Here is a 14924-nt window from a genome sequence, read left to right on the forward strand (position 1 = left end):
ACACTTCTATCCCAATTTGAGCCTAAAAATGTTAAGAAAGCTCTGAAAGATGCTGACTAGATCAATGCAATGTAGAAGAAGCTTCAATAATTTGAAAAAAGTAAAGTCTGGCCCCTAGTCCCCAGACCTATTGATAGAACAAATATTGGTACCAAATAGGTGTACAAAAATAAGCAGGATGAATAAGGAACTATCAATAGAAATTAAGCAAGGATGGTTGTTCAAGGGTATAACCAGCAGGAGGGAATTAATTATGATGAGACATTTGCCCCTGTCTCAAGAATAGAGGCTATCGGGATTCTTATTGCTTTTTCTGCCTACATGGGGTTCAAACTCTTCCAAATGGATGTGAAAAATGTTTTTCTAAATGGAAACTTGAAGGAAGAGGTCTATGTCAAACGACCTCCAAGTTTTGAAGATAAAGATTTTCTTCATCATGTACTCAAATTAGATAAAGCTCTCTATGGGTTAAAGTAAGCACCTAGGTCTTGGTATGAGAGACTTTTAAATTTCTTTTGGAAAATGTCTTTAAAAGAGGAAAAATTAATAATAATCTCTTTTTAACGTCCAGAGGTAGCAACTCACTAATTGTACAGATATATATTAATGATATAATATTTGGATCTACTTCTAAATTTCTAGGCTTACAGATCAAGAAAACTTCTCAAAGGACTATGATCTGTCAAGAGAAGTACAACAAGGAGCTACTGAAGAAATACAACATAGGAGATGCCAAGAAAATTAAAACTCCAACTAGAACCAGTTCCAAGATAGATATTGATGAATTTAGTCCCTCAATTAATGAAACCATGTATAGAGGGATTATTGGATCCTTACTATATCTCACTGCAAGCTGACCAGATATAGTATTTAGTTTGGGAATATGTCAAAGATTTTAGGCCTATCCTATGGAGTATCATTTTAAAGTTAAAAAAAGAATTCTCAAATATTTGAAAGGTACAGGGGACCTAGTCCTATACTATATTTTTGGAGACAGTTTTGATCTAGTAGGATATATTAATGTTGATTATGTTGGATATCTAGTGGATAGAAAAAGTACCTTAGGAATGGCTCATTTTCTGGATTCTTCCTTAATCTCCTGGTGCTCTAAGAAGAATTCAGTTACTTTATATACTATTGAAACTAAGTATGTGGCTACAACATCTTGTTGTGCTTAATTGTTATGGATCAAACAACAACTGAAGGACTTTTGTATTGTCTCAGAAACTATCCCTCTGATGTGTGACGACACAAGTGCTCTCAATATGGACAAGAATCTAGTGCAGTATAAGAGGACCAAGAATATTGATGTAAGGCATCATTTTCTAATAGACAATGTTGAGAAGAGAGCTATTTGCATAATATTTTTCAAGACTTAAGATCAAATATCAGACATCTTCACTAAGGATCATCACAAAGAACAATTATAAAGAACAGGTTAAAGGTGGGGTTGATCAAAATAACTTGACCTATTAGATGAACCAGCTGTTCTCCTTAAAATTGGCTATGATTAGGAGACAGGTATCCTTAGTAAAGTATGTAATTGTTGATCTAACTCAGTATCATATCTTTGAAGGTATACACCCATGGGAACAACTTTAGAGGAGGACAAATGTGACATACACAAATTTGAGGATTCACTCAAAAAAGAGAGGAACCTGGTCCCATCTCTTAGGTTAGTATTGTGAATGTGCGTTTTTTATTCTATCGGAAAAAGCCACATCCACTCCTTCTCTATGTCAGAAAATTATCTTATCCTAAAAAAAAAGATGAGTCATCCCAAAATTGAAATTGCTCACATCTCATTCTTAAAAAAGGACATTCCTTGTGCTTATTCATTTCCTTAAATCTTGTTGTCCCCAATCCTTATTTTGACAAAAGAAAAAATCGAGCCTCATATATCCCTCTTGGGACTAGGATTTCCAAATGGCTGCTAATTCCTCATTCTCATTTCTTTTAAAGGACTCTGAATTTAGCATAGATAAAAATCCTCTCCCACCCCTTCTTGAAAACCACTTTTCTTCTCCTACCCTTCCAAAGTCAAACTCCTTCATCACTCCACTTGTTGATGAAAACTCATCCCTGAAGATTCATAACCTTTTTGATAATACATTGATAGATGATTTTTGGGTTGCTAATAATCTCATCTTTCTATCAAATAGCCCAAGAAAGAGCATATTTGGGCCCACGAAACAAAATGTCATTAATATAACAAGAAATCCTAGAGAGAAGTCTCAAACTTCTACTAAGAAGCAGTAGACTTCTGAAGTATTTGGTCCTAAGAAGAGGAAATGACTGAAGGATAACCTATCAGTGTTTCTGAATAAGGAAAACTAGAGAAAGAGGAAAGTTTGTGTCTAAAGAATAGCGAAATAGGTTCTTGAGAAATCAAAAAGTGCTGACTGGGAGGATCTTTGACTCAAGTGTATGAATAAAATCGGGTATGATGGAATAAGTTGAGTGTGTTAAATATCAAAGATAGCTTCATCTTATGGAAGGATCCATTCCCACAGTCTTTGATGAGGTAGTCAAGGAAGTCTACTCCATATTGGATTTTTCTAAGGACAATCTAAAGATGACTACAGTATCCCAAGAGAAAAAGCTAAATCTTGATGTTGTGTTACTTGGGAAAATTCTGAATGTTCTTATCAGTAGTGTGAGGACTGTCTCAAAATAACAACCCTCAATAGATTTCATGGAAAATGCATTAAAGGTTAAAGGAAAATTTGTGTCTGTAGTGAACAAGAAATCACTTAAAAGTAAGGTCCAATTATTCTTTAATTTTGTTAACAAAGCGATTCTGCCTAGATCACAAAAGAGAAATATTACTTCAGCGGGTGATTTGTATATGATGGAGTGTCTTAGCAGTTTTGAGTTCATTTGTTTACCTGCTTTAATGATTGAGCACATACATAAAGTTGTTCATGAGAAAAATGGAAAACATGGCATGCCTTATATATATTGGTTGAACAATATGTTTGATCATTTTGGTATTGTCTGTGAAAATGGAACTCCTGGAACTATGTTACAATTGTTTGGTATTAAAACTTTGATCAAAACTTAGTGTGTGGAAAGGAAATTAGGTTACATTTCTAAAGAGGAACTCAACAAAGAAATAGAAGAATTAAAGTTTAACTCAGCTGATAAGGATGAAGATATTAACAAATTGCAAGTGATAATTCAGCATCTTTTTAATAAGGATCCAAGTATCTCTGAAGAGCTTACAACTGATAATGCTGAACTAAAGAAGAGATTTCAAACTTTGACTGGTGAGTTTCTTAGATTGAAAGAAGAGATAAGACTTCTAACCAAGGATTCGTTACACTGTCATACTACAAAGAATAATAACATGGATCTACTTTTTCAAACCCTCTTTCCAAGTCTTTTACCTGTTTAAATTTTCCTGATTCATGTGGCTTTTTGTCTGGAATATGTAAATCATGCACTGCAATGATACTTACCTTTTGCATATGAATAAATCTTAGATTGTATGTTTGATTTATCTCTTATTTAATTTTAAAGATGTTCTTAATGTTAGTGTTACCCCAGTAACCATGAATTAACTAATTTGTGCTTATGTTACTCTTGATTTACTGTTATTATTTTTTAATGATGCCAAAAAAGGAGAATATTGAATCCATGTGGTAGAGACCAGGTGTGTGTGTTGCATGATGTGTAAGGGACAAGGTACCAGGCACATATATGTTGAATGTTGGTGAAGTATTATAGATGTCATATTGACGGGGGGAAGAATATTAAATATTGATGGTGCATATAATAGGTGGAACAATGAACGTAATGAACATTGATGAGTACAGGTCTATTGATAGAGGAAACATTAAAACGCGGTATATGAAGGTTGATATCAATTGATAATAAGGAACCAGGTCCCTAAGTTGCATGATATATTGACAAGGGAAGCAAGGTGCATAAAGATAGGGGGAACATTCATTGACAGTAGTGGTAATCACTCTGTCTAAATAAGCTGAATGATTTTGATGCTCCAAGTTTTATAGTTTGTCATCATCAAAAAGGGAAAAAATTGCTATATCTTGTTTTGATGATGATCAGCTGACAACAAGAGATCAGGTCTTTGGGTCTTCATGGACATATACAACTGGCACATGGCCTGCACAATTTTGTCGTCTAGTGTAACAAACTATGCAAGTGAGATGTGTACCAGTCACGACACATGGACTAATCAAATTTCTACCCTAATCATTATTACACTATAAATAGAAAATAATGCTTCTCAATTGGTGAGTTTTCACAATCTTATTTTTCAAGAGTGAAATAGGAGAAAACTCAACTTTGCAACATTACTCAAGTTCATAGTTTCTGTGTGTGCTGAAATTGTGAGTGTCCTTGAGTTAAGTTTGAGACTGTAATTGAATTACTCGTGTTATAAGAGCAATATTCTTTTAGTGTTTTTGTGAGTGCTTAGGTAGAGTTATTTGAGTTTGATATTGGTTAGAGTTAATCAATATTAAGGAGAGTTTTTGGCAGAATTGTCAAGGTAGGTTTGTAATAGAGTTATTGCAAACTGGTTGAGCATAGAGTTAGGTTCCATTTGAGTCTGTAATCAAGAGTTTGATTATAGTAGATTGTTGAGTGGTTGTGAAGGAAAGCCATAGTTTTTTCTCCCTTGAGAAAAGAGGTTTCCACGTTAAACTTTGTGTTGTTTGATTTCTTGCAAAGTTGTTTTGTTCCCCACTATTTTACTGTTAATTGCCTATGACTGACTCTATGGGACCTTTTCCCTCCTAGTGTGGTGCAACCCCATGTTTCAACAATATATGTGTGTATGTATAACGAAAAAAATGTATTAACATTAGAATAGATAGCATTCATGTTTTACATTTAAAATTCAAAACAAAAAAATTGTATTAGATATCTCTTATAGTTTTGGATGGAGCAAATCTACGCGACTCATTATGACATATCTGAAAAAAATAAAATAATAAAAAAGTTATGAAGTCACCAAGATTTATTGTATAACTTTAGTATGTATATGTAAACATAATATAGAATCTCTAAATATTTAATATATTTATGAATAAAAACATAATTTACAACTATAATTATATCAATTAAACAAATATTTATTTGCACAAAAAAGCAAAAAAATCATACCTGTTCAACATGGAAGTTTCCGATAACATAGCTGTGAAGGTTTGATTACTTTTTGAACCATCATCACTTTGAGACCTAAATAATTAGCCATAAAACAAATTTAAAATTGTTAATTTTTTTTAACTTAAGCCTCACCTGAAATTTAAATTAAGAATAACCCGTAAGTGTATTCTCTAAGTGGATATATCAAAATTTGAAATTCTCAATACTGAAATGATCTCATCATAGCATAGAAACTTTTTAATTCATTTAGTAAACACATTTTAATAATACTAAATTTTAATTCATATATCCAATCAAATATTCAAATTTCAAGAGAAGCCTAGTTTCAGCTTTAATTGTTCCACTGCAAAGGTCTACGAGAAGTCTAGAAAGATTGTTCAATAGAAAAAAATGAGTAAGAAACAGCTAAAAAAGAATCTGCGACAGATGAGCAGATAAAGAATAGTAGTGTTCACCTACATCTATCTCAAAAGAAATATGTTCATCTACATCTATCCCAATGAATCATTTATCGAGTGGTAGTTGTGTTCCATCCCGACCAAAAAAAATGTAGCTAGAATGAAAAAAAGGGACTTGAAGCATGAAATATGAGATGTTTTTTCAAGTGTTGTTCAAAGACACAAACATCACCTATTTTTAGGCAGCTAGGGATGGCATATGTGAATAAAAGTGGGCGGTTTAGAAGTTGACAGTGGTAATATAATGCTAAAAACAATATGAAAAAAAATGAAAAATAAATTATCTAACATTGTGAAATCAAAATAACAAGGAATAAAATAAAGAACCTTAACTTTACGAACGATAAGTAGAGAGTGCTTACAAATGAGTATATGATTTATCTATCGAACGAATCTTACATATAGTGGCTGATTTTAGTTTTACTTTATTTGTAATCAATTTTTCAAAGACTTATTCACTTCAACTGAAGATAATTAGATAGGGCGAAATTAATTGTCATACTATTAAAACGGTCAAAAATATTAATTTTTATTAGTGAAACTATGACAATGTTATAATGTTTCTCTCCTATTGTAATTAGTGTGTTAAAGATGCTTTGTGGTAAGCCTGGGGCGGTGCGAGTTTCGATGTAGGATTTAGTAAAAGTATACTGGAAAATGTATGGAGGTGAAAATACCGTGAGGCATAAGTCTCATGTCACAACCAAATTACGATGTTGTTGTGTGAGCACCTATTCCATTCTAACTAGATAGGAGAAACCTTTACCACCTTATTATTTATTATATGAAATTTTTTGGATACAATATTTTTATGACTAGTCTATCGGCACACGGGTTGCACGTGTGTATCGTGTCATATATTATATGTTATCATATAATGATATCAATATTATTGAGGTTAATGTTTTGAATAAATAAGTATACTTGAAACAATAAAGTATTAGTTTTCGTGAATAATTATAATTAAGTACAACTATTGTTTAGTACCCACAACGGATAGATGTGGTGGATGAGATAAAGGTGGCTAGTGTTGGAAATTGACGGCGGTACTATAATGCTCCAAAATAAATAAAAAAATAAAAAATAATCTTACATTGTGAAATCAAAATAACAAGAGAGATATCAAAGAACGATGAAATCAAAAACAGTCAACTGGGACTTACAAATGATTATATTATTTAGTTGTCCAATGAATATTATATATCGGGGTTGATATCTAATTTAACTCCATTTGTAATTATATTTTGAGATTTAATAACTTCAATTGATGAAAAATAGATAAGATGAAACTAAATGTCATACTTTTAAAATGGACAGAAATATTAATTTCTATTAATGAAACTACGTAGATGTAATAAATGTTTCTCTCCTACTTTAATTGATGTTTCAAAGATGTTTATGTGGCGAGCTTGTGGCTGAGAGAGTGTCAAGGTAGAATTTAGTAAAAACGACTGCGGAAATCTATGGGGTTGAAAGTATCGTGAGGCATAAACCTCATGCCTCGATCCAAATTCTAGTTAGAGAGAGGGGTTGGTAATCTAATCCCTCTTTGTGGTCTTATAGTAGAGTGAGTGATCTTTGGGTAGTCATCAATGAGTTGAACAAGGTTATGTGTGGACTTATTCTATTCTAACTAGATAGGAGAAACCTTTACCACCTAATCATTTATTATACGAAATTTCTTAGATACAATATTTTTTAACTAGTTTATCGGCACGTGCGGTGCACGTGTGTATAGAGACATGTAGTGTATGTTATCATAAAATGATATCAAATTTTGAGGTTATGTTTTGAGTAAATAATTATTCATGAAAAAATAAAGTATCAATTTTCATGAATAATTATAATTAGGAGCAATAATTATTTATTACTTATGGCAGATAGAGGTGGTGGGTTGAGATAAAAGTGGTTGGTATTCAAATTTGAAGGCGGTGCTATAATGCTCCAAACAAAATAAAAATTTGAGAACAACTTATCTTACATTATAAAATCAAAATAACAAGAGAGAAAATCAAAGAACGATTACTTTACATACAATCAACTGGAATTACAAATGAGTATATGATTTAGTTGTCCAATTAATCTTATGTGTAGTAGTCAATATTTAATTTTACTCCACCTGTAATTAATTTTTCAAGACTTAATAACTTTAATTGAAGATAATTTTATTCCTCCATATCTCTAAAACGATGCCAATTACCGTGAATGAGGATCTTAGGGGTAATTCGACTTATATCACTTTTGTTATCTTGATCCATTTTGACCAGCCCAAATTTGATCCGACCCGCCCATTTGTGATCCCAAATTCAAAGTATGAGGGTAAAACTAGCTAATGTTTGGTGGGAATTTTGAAATGAAAATTTTAATTTTCTTGAAATAAAGTACATATTTAGCATCTAAATAAAAAGTACTATAAATCACAAGAATTAACAATTCAAAATATTTAGAGGGTATTTGAAAATATTATGGTCAAAGAGAATATCTTTAATAGTTTAAAATAACTAAAATAAATAAGTTGAAATGAATAGAGCACTTATAATTAATAAAGGAAATAATAAAAGAGGATATTTAAATAAGAAATATGGTATTTGTATTCAAATTTGAAGACTTTTACCGAGAGGTATGGCTTACTAATTATGTTAAATTGACAGCAAGAAGTTCAACACTTCTCTAGCTACCTACAAAATTGGAAGGACTAAAAGAACATATTTTCAACTGCAATTCAATATTTGTCAATTGTTCATATCAATCACAACTTTGTCCTTGTTATCCACTTCAAGCTTGCTCTCAACTTTAACTCGTACGAATAAAATTAATTAAAATACACGTATGACACTAATGTTTTAGGGAGTGGGGGCCTTTTAACATATGAAAAACTTACTAGAGTTTGAAATTGCCTTAAGCATAGCAAATGATGATTCATTGGTAGATCATTGGCAACAAATTTTTGAACATAAAATTGATTGCCTATACGGATACTTTTAAAACCAACTATTATTATTAGTATTTCCACAATTGATTATTTTCTTATGCTTTACAAATTGAATGGATCTATTTCACAATAGATCTATTTCACAAGTTATCCGCACCCCCATACAAATGGTATCAGAGCACAGTTATTTAAAAAATACAGCAGTAGCATATATGTTTGAATTTAGATTGGATTGGATTAATTATGAGAAGACACTTTAAAAACAGAGAAGCTTTTAGAAAAATTAAAGAATCTTTAATTAGTAATTATTCAGAATATATAAGTCTAAATAAAATAAAAGAAAACCCACAAAGATTAGCTTACCTAATTACCTTAATATCTAGTATTGAAGCAAAATTAATAATCCATTTAAAATCTAGAAGAATGAGACACATACCACCTAATTATGATAAAATCAGATTTAGATATCCATCAAAATATTATAAATATGGTTTAAATAAATAAAGTACAAAAATACAAAGAACTAAAACAAATTATTTCTGAAAAACGTAAAGAATTAAAAATAAGAATAGAAAGACTACATTATAATATATTTGCCAGAGTTAGTGAAAACTCAATAAATGCACAAAAAGATAAAATATCAAAATTAGAATCACAAATAGATAGTTTAGAATATATATATATATATATATATATATATCAACATGAACTATTTACAATAAAATGAACAAAGAAGAATTTATAATAGATGAAAAAATATATGAAAATCATGAAGGATTAAAAATAAAAATTGTATTTTTTAATATAGGAAGAAGATATAAGAAAACGGGTGAACATTTATATTTAATGTTAGAAAAAGAAGAATTAAAATTAGAAGATAAATTGACGGCTATGGTAAGAATAGAAAGAGAAAATTAAGAAATAGATAGGAAAAAGGAAATAGAAAAAATAAAATAACAAACTACAGAGGAGATACGAAAAATAGAAGAAACTAAAAATAGTAGGATTGCTGAATTAGAAAAAAACTACAAATGTTAAAAGATTTGTATGAAGAAAGACAAAAAGAAAAGGAAGAAAAAGATAAAGAACAAAAATTACTAAACGAGATAAATCAATTTAAAGAAAAATTAGAAATAAATAATATAGATGTTGAAGAGACATTTAATTATGATTCAGAAGATAGTGAAACATATACAGAAATATTAACAAATACAAAAAATTTAGAAATCAATGAAAAAACAAGAAGTAATTAATGAAGAAAGCTTAGAAAATATCAACACAGAAATAAATACTCTTGATAAAAAAGAAGATGAAAATATAATACCTAGAACATCAGAAATAAGAAAGCCTACATATTATAAGAATAAGTTTAAAAGATATAATCTAAAGAATGAATATGACAAATGGACACCAAAACAAATAGTTAATAAAAATTATAACTTTTTAGACTTAGATTGTGTAATAGATACAGAAAAAATGATACAATTATGGATAGGATATATGACAAAACAATTATTAGATGATAATATAAACATAACAGATGCACCAGAATATATAGAAAGAACACTAATAGGAACAGCGAAATTATGGTTTTCAAACTTAACTGAAAATAGCAAGAAGGTATTAAGAACTAATAAACCTACAGAAGGAACATCATCAACAACAACTAAACTAACACCAATAGAATTATTAAAAAAATATGAAACAACTATAAAAGATGAATTTGATGGTATGACAACAATAGAAGAAGAACAAAATGAAAAAAAAGATACAAATAGAAATTTAATGTTAAAATTAGCAATATGTAATATGTGTTATATAGATGAATATACTTGCGCATTTAAAGAATATTATTATAAAGGAGCATATAATATAGAAGAAAGTAAAGAAATAAGAAAATTATATTTTAATAAATTACCCGAACCATTTAGTTCAAAAATAATAAAGAGTTGGGAAGAAGCAAAAATAGTAGATACTCTAGGAGCAAGAATAGAATTTTTACAACAATGGTATAGAAACTTATGTGAAAAATATAGAGAGGAATTAAAAATAGAAAAAACATTGATAAGAAATTTAGCATGTTGCAAAAATAAAATAGCACCCCAATTCGGATGTGAAGAAAGAAATTATAAGAAAAGAAAAAGACATAAGAAATATAAGAAATATAAAAAAATCAAAATATAAATACAAGAAACCAAGAAAAAGATATTATATAAAAAATTATAAATACAAAAGACCATATAGAAAAAAGAAATCTATAAAAGAATGTACTTGTTATAATTGTGGAAAATTAGGACATTTAGCTAGAGATTGTAAATTACCTAAAAATTCAAAAAATAAACAAATATCAGAAATAAAAATAGAAAATACAGAATATATGCAGATAGATTATATAGATTATGAATTAGAAAGTGAGTATAGTATATATGAAATATCAGAAAATGAAACAGATAATGAAATAGATAGTGAAATAGATAGTGAAATAGATAAATCAAATGACTGAAGAAGATATAAAAATAATAACAAAGGAAGAATATTTAAATGATGAAGGAACAGACCAAAAAATAATATTTGACAGTAACATATTTGATGAAATTAAAGGAAAAAAATTAGCTTAAGTGTAGAAGAAATATTTAAAATACCAACAATAAAAAATATATTTACTAGGAATAAAGAAGAATATTATGTAGTAAGCCAAAAGGAACATGTAATAGACTTTAGATATGCAAAAGATAAAGCTAGTATACCACTAGTAACAAAAAGAATAATTAATAAAGAGATAAACGATATAAAAAGTAGAGACCCAATAAAATATGTACACCTTGGAGGTACAGAGATATTAATAAAAGCATATTTTAGAGAAGGAATAGATATACCAAAAGAATTATATTTAGCAGATGATAGAATTATAAAACCTATAGAAAAAAGCATAATAACTGCCATAAAAGGAAACTTAATATATCAAAATTTTAAATTTATAGTAAGTGCAAATTATTCAGTAGCGGTAACAGATAAAAATATAGATAAATCATTAGTATTATATTGAAAAATATCAGGAATAGAATTAACCCCAGAAAGTAAAATATTTACAGCAAGATGTAAAAATTTATATGTATTAACAACAAAATATAAAATAACAGGAAAAAAATAAGATTAACAAAATACGAATAGAAAGTTCATTCGAACAAATTGTAAAAACAATAGATAATAATGATTATAGCTATAGAGACATAGATATAGAAGAAAATTTAGAAATAATAAATGATAGAATAAGTACAATGAAAAGAATAGCTGATGAAAAACCAGAATCATCAAGCTCATCAAAAAGAACAAGTTATGAAACAAATTCAACAAATAATTTAAACCAATATTACATAACAGGAAAGGTAAATGAAAAAGAATATTTAATACTCTTAAATACAGGACAAGAAGAAAATTATATAGCAAAATATCTAGTAAAAAATGAAGAAATAAAAACTGATAATGATATATGCCCAGATCTACCAAGAAGTTTAATAAATATTAAAAATATAGCATAAAAAGAAATAATAATAGGAATTAGAAAAATAAAAATAGAATTTGAAGTAAAGGAAGAAATGCAAAAGGCAGACATAATATTAGGAATAAAATGGCTAGAACAAGTAAAACCATATTATATAGAACATACACAATTAACCTTAACATATAACAGAGAGAAATTATTCTTAAAAAGAGTCTTAACATAAAATGAAAATATATGTATTAATGAAGATATATTTAATACAGGAGCAGAAGCTAATTTATGTAGATATAATTGCTTACCAGAAAGAAAATGGGATAAATTAAAAACACCAATAATAGTTAAAGGATTTAATAATGAAGGAAGCTTAATTACTTATAAAGCTAGGAATGTAAAAATACAAGTATGGGATAAGATATTAACAATAGAAGAAATTTATAATTATGAACTAACATCAAAAGATATACTTTTAGGAATGCCGTTTTTAGATAAATTATACCCACATATAATAACTAGAACAGATTGGTGGTTTACAACACCATGTAAATAGAAAGTAAGAGCAAAAAAAGTTAATAATAAAATAAGAAAGAAAACTGATTGGATAAAAGGAAGTGAAAAAATTACACAAAAGTTAGAAAATATAAAAAATATTGAAGATACAATAGAACTAGTCGTATTTTCGATAAATAAAACAGAAATAACTATATTTTTCAATAAACAAGATAGAAATAATTAAGAAAAAATTAGAACAATAATATAGTGAAGATCCCTTAAAAGGATGGGAAAAACATAAAACTACTATAAAAATTGAATTAATAGATTAAAATAGCATAATAACCCAGAAACCATTAACATATAATTTTGACGATTTAAAAGAATTTAAAATGCATTAAGGAGACTGCTAGAGAGGTTTTGGGTGTCTCTAGGGGATGGTCTGGCTGACATCGAGGGGACTGGTGGTGGAATGAAGAAGTTAAGAAGAAGGTGGAGATGAAGAAGACGACTTACATTAAGTTGGTTGAGAGTAAGGAAGAAGAGGAGAAGCGGGTGTGCAGGGATAAGTACAAACTTGCTAAGAAAGAGGCTAAGTTAGCAGTTACGACTGCTAAGACAGCAGCATTTGAGAGACTTTATTCGGGTTTAGAGAAGAGAGGCGAGGAAAAGAGGTTGTACAGGCTTGCCAAAACTAGGGAGCGTAAGGGTCGGAATCTGGACCAAGTGAAGTGCATTAAAGGAGAGGATTGAAAAGTTTTGGTGGAGGACGTTCTAATTAAGAAAAGATGACAGTCGTATTTCCATAAGCTCTTGAACGATGAGGGGGACAGAGGTATTGTGTTAGGGGAGCTGGAGCACATTAAGCAGCCTTGCGATTTTGGCTACTGTCGACGTTTTAAGGTTGAGGAAATATGTGAGGCTATTCGCAAGATGCGAAGGGGCAGGGCGGCGGGGCTCGATGAGATTTCGGTGGACTTTTGGAAGTATGCTAGCGGAGCGGGATGGAGGTGGCTAACCCATTTGTTTAACAATATTTTCAAGACCGCTAAGATGCCCGAGGAGTGGAGATGGAGTACGGTGATTCCTTTATACAAGAACAAGGGAGACATTCAAAGTTGCAACAACTACCGTAGTAGTAAGTTGTTGAGTCACACGATGAGGATTTGGGAGAGGGTGGTGGAGCGGAGGTTGAGGAAGATAGTGCCTATCTCGGAGAATCAATTTGGATTTATGCTTGGTCGATTGACGACTGAGGCAATTCACCTTGTGCAGAGGCTGGTAGAACGATATAGAGAGAGGAAGAGGGCTCTGCACTTGGTGTTTATCGACTTGGAAAAGGCGTATGACAAGGTTCCTAGGGAGGTTTTGTGGAGATGCTTGGAAGCGAGAGGGATACCAGTGGTGTACATCCATTCGATTAAGGACATGTATGAGGGGGCGAAGACTCGGGTAAGGATGGTGGGAGGGGATTTCGAGCACTTTTTGATCTTGACAGGGCTACACCAGGGATCGACTCTTAGCCCGTTCCTATTTGCCTTGGTGATGGATGTGTTGATGCGAAATATACATGGGGAGGTTCCTTGGTGTATGCTCTTTGCGGATAATGTAGTTTTGATTGATGAGTCGCACCGAGGTGTTAATGATAAGTTGGAGGTTTGGAGACAGACCCTGGAATCTAAAGGATTCAGGTTGAGTAGGACCAAGATGGAGTACTTAGAGTGCAAGTTTAGCGACTTGAGGCAAGAGGACGATGTGGTGGTGCAGTTGGAGTCGCAGACAGTTGGTAGGAGGGATAGTTTTAAGTATTTTGGGTCTATGATTCAGGGGAATGGAGAGATTGATGAGGATGTCTACCATTGTATTGGGGCAGGTTGGACGAAATGAATGCTTGCCTCGAGAATTTTATGCGATAAGAAGGTGCCTCTTAAGCTTAAAGGTAAATTCTATAGAGCTGCGGTCCGGTCGACCATGTTATATGGGGCGGAGTGTTGGCCTGTTAAGAATTCTCACGTCCAAAGGTTGCGAAAATGAGAATGCTGCGTTGGATGTGTGGATTTACGAAGGCGGACAGGGTCAGTAATGAGACTATTTGGGAGAAGGTAGGAGTGGTTTCGGTGGAGGATAAGTTGCAGAAAGTGAGGTTGAGATGGTTTGGCCACGTGATGAGAAGGGGCACGGATGCCTCAGTCCGTAGATGTGAGAGGTTGGCCTTGGAGGGTTTCAAGCGGGGTAGGGGTAGACCAAAAATGTATTAGCGAGGAGTGATTAGACGTGACATGGAACAGTTACAGCTTACTGAGGACATGACCCTAGATAGGAAGGTTTGAAGGAAGAGTATTAAATTAGAAGGCCTTGGGTGGTCGAGTCGTAATTCGTAGTTAGGAGGTTTAAGGATAGCTTTGTT

General features: G+C 31.1%; 1 protein-coding gene across 1 annotated transcript; it reads left to right on the top strand.

The window, feature by feature from the left end:
* Positions 1–213: 213 nt before the first annotated feature.
* LOC124898505 lies at positions 214–13270 on the top strand. The gene is made up of 3 exons (XM_047412144.1): positions 214–438; positions 3065–3269; positions 12996–13270. Exons 1-3 carry the CDS (start codon positions 214–216, stop codon positions 13268–13270), a joined length of 705 nt encoding a protein of 234 aa, XP_047268100.1.
* Positions 13271–14924: the final 1654 nt, after the last annotated feature.

This window comes from Capsicum annuum, chromosome 1 (assembly GCF_002878395.1).
Source record: "Capsicum annuum cultivar UCD-10X-F1 chromosome 1, UCD10Xv1.1, whole genome shotgun sequence".
NCBI classification, from domain to species: Eukaryota; Viridiplantae; Streptophyta; class Magnoliopsida; order Solanales; family Solanaceae; genus Capsicum; species Capsicum annuum.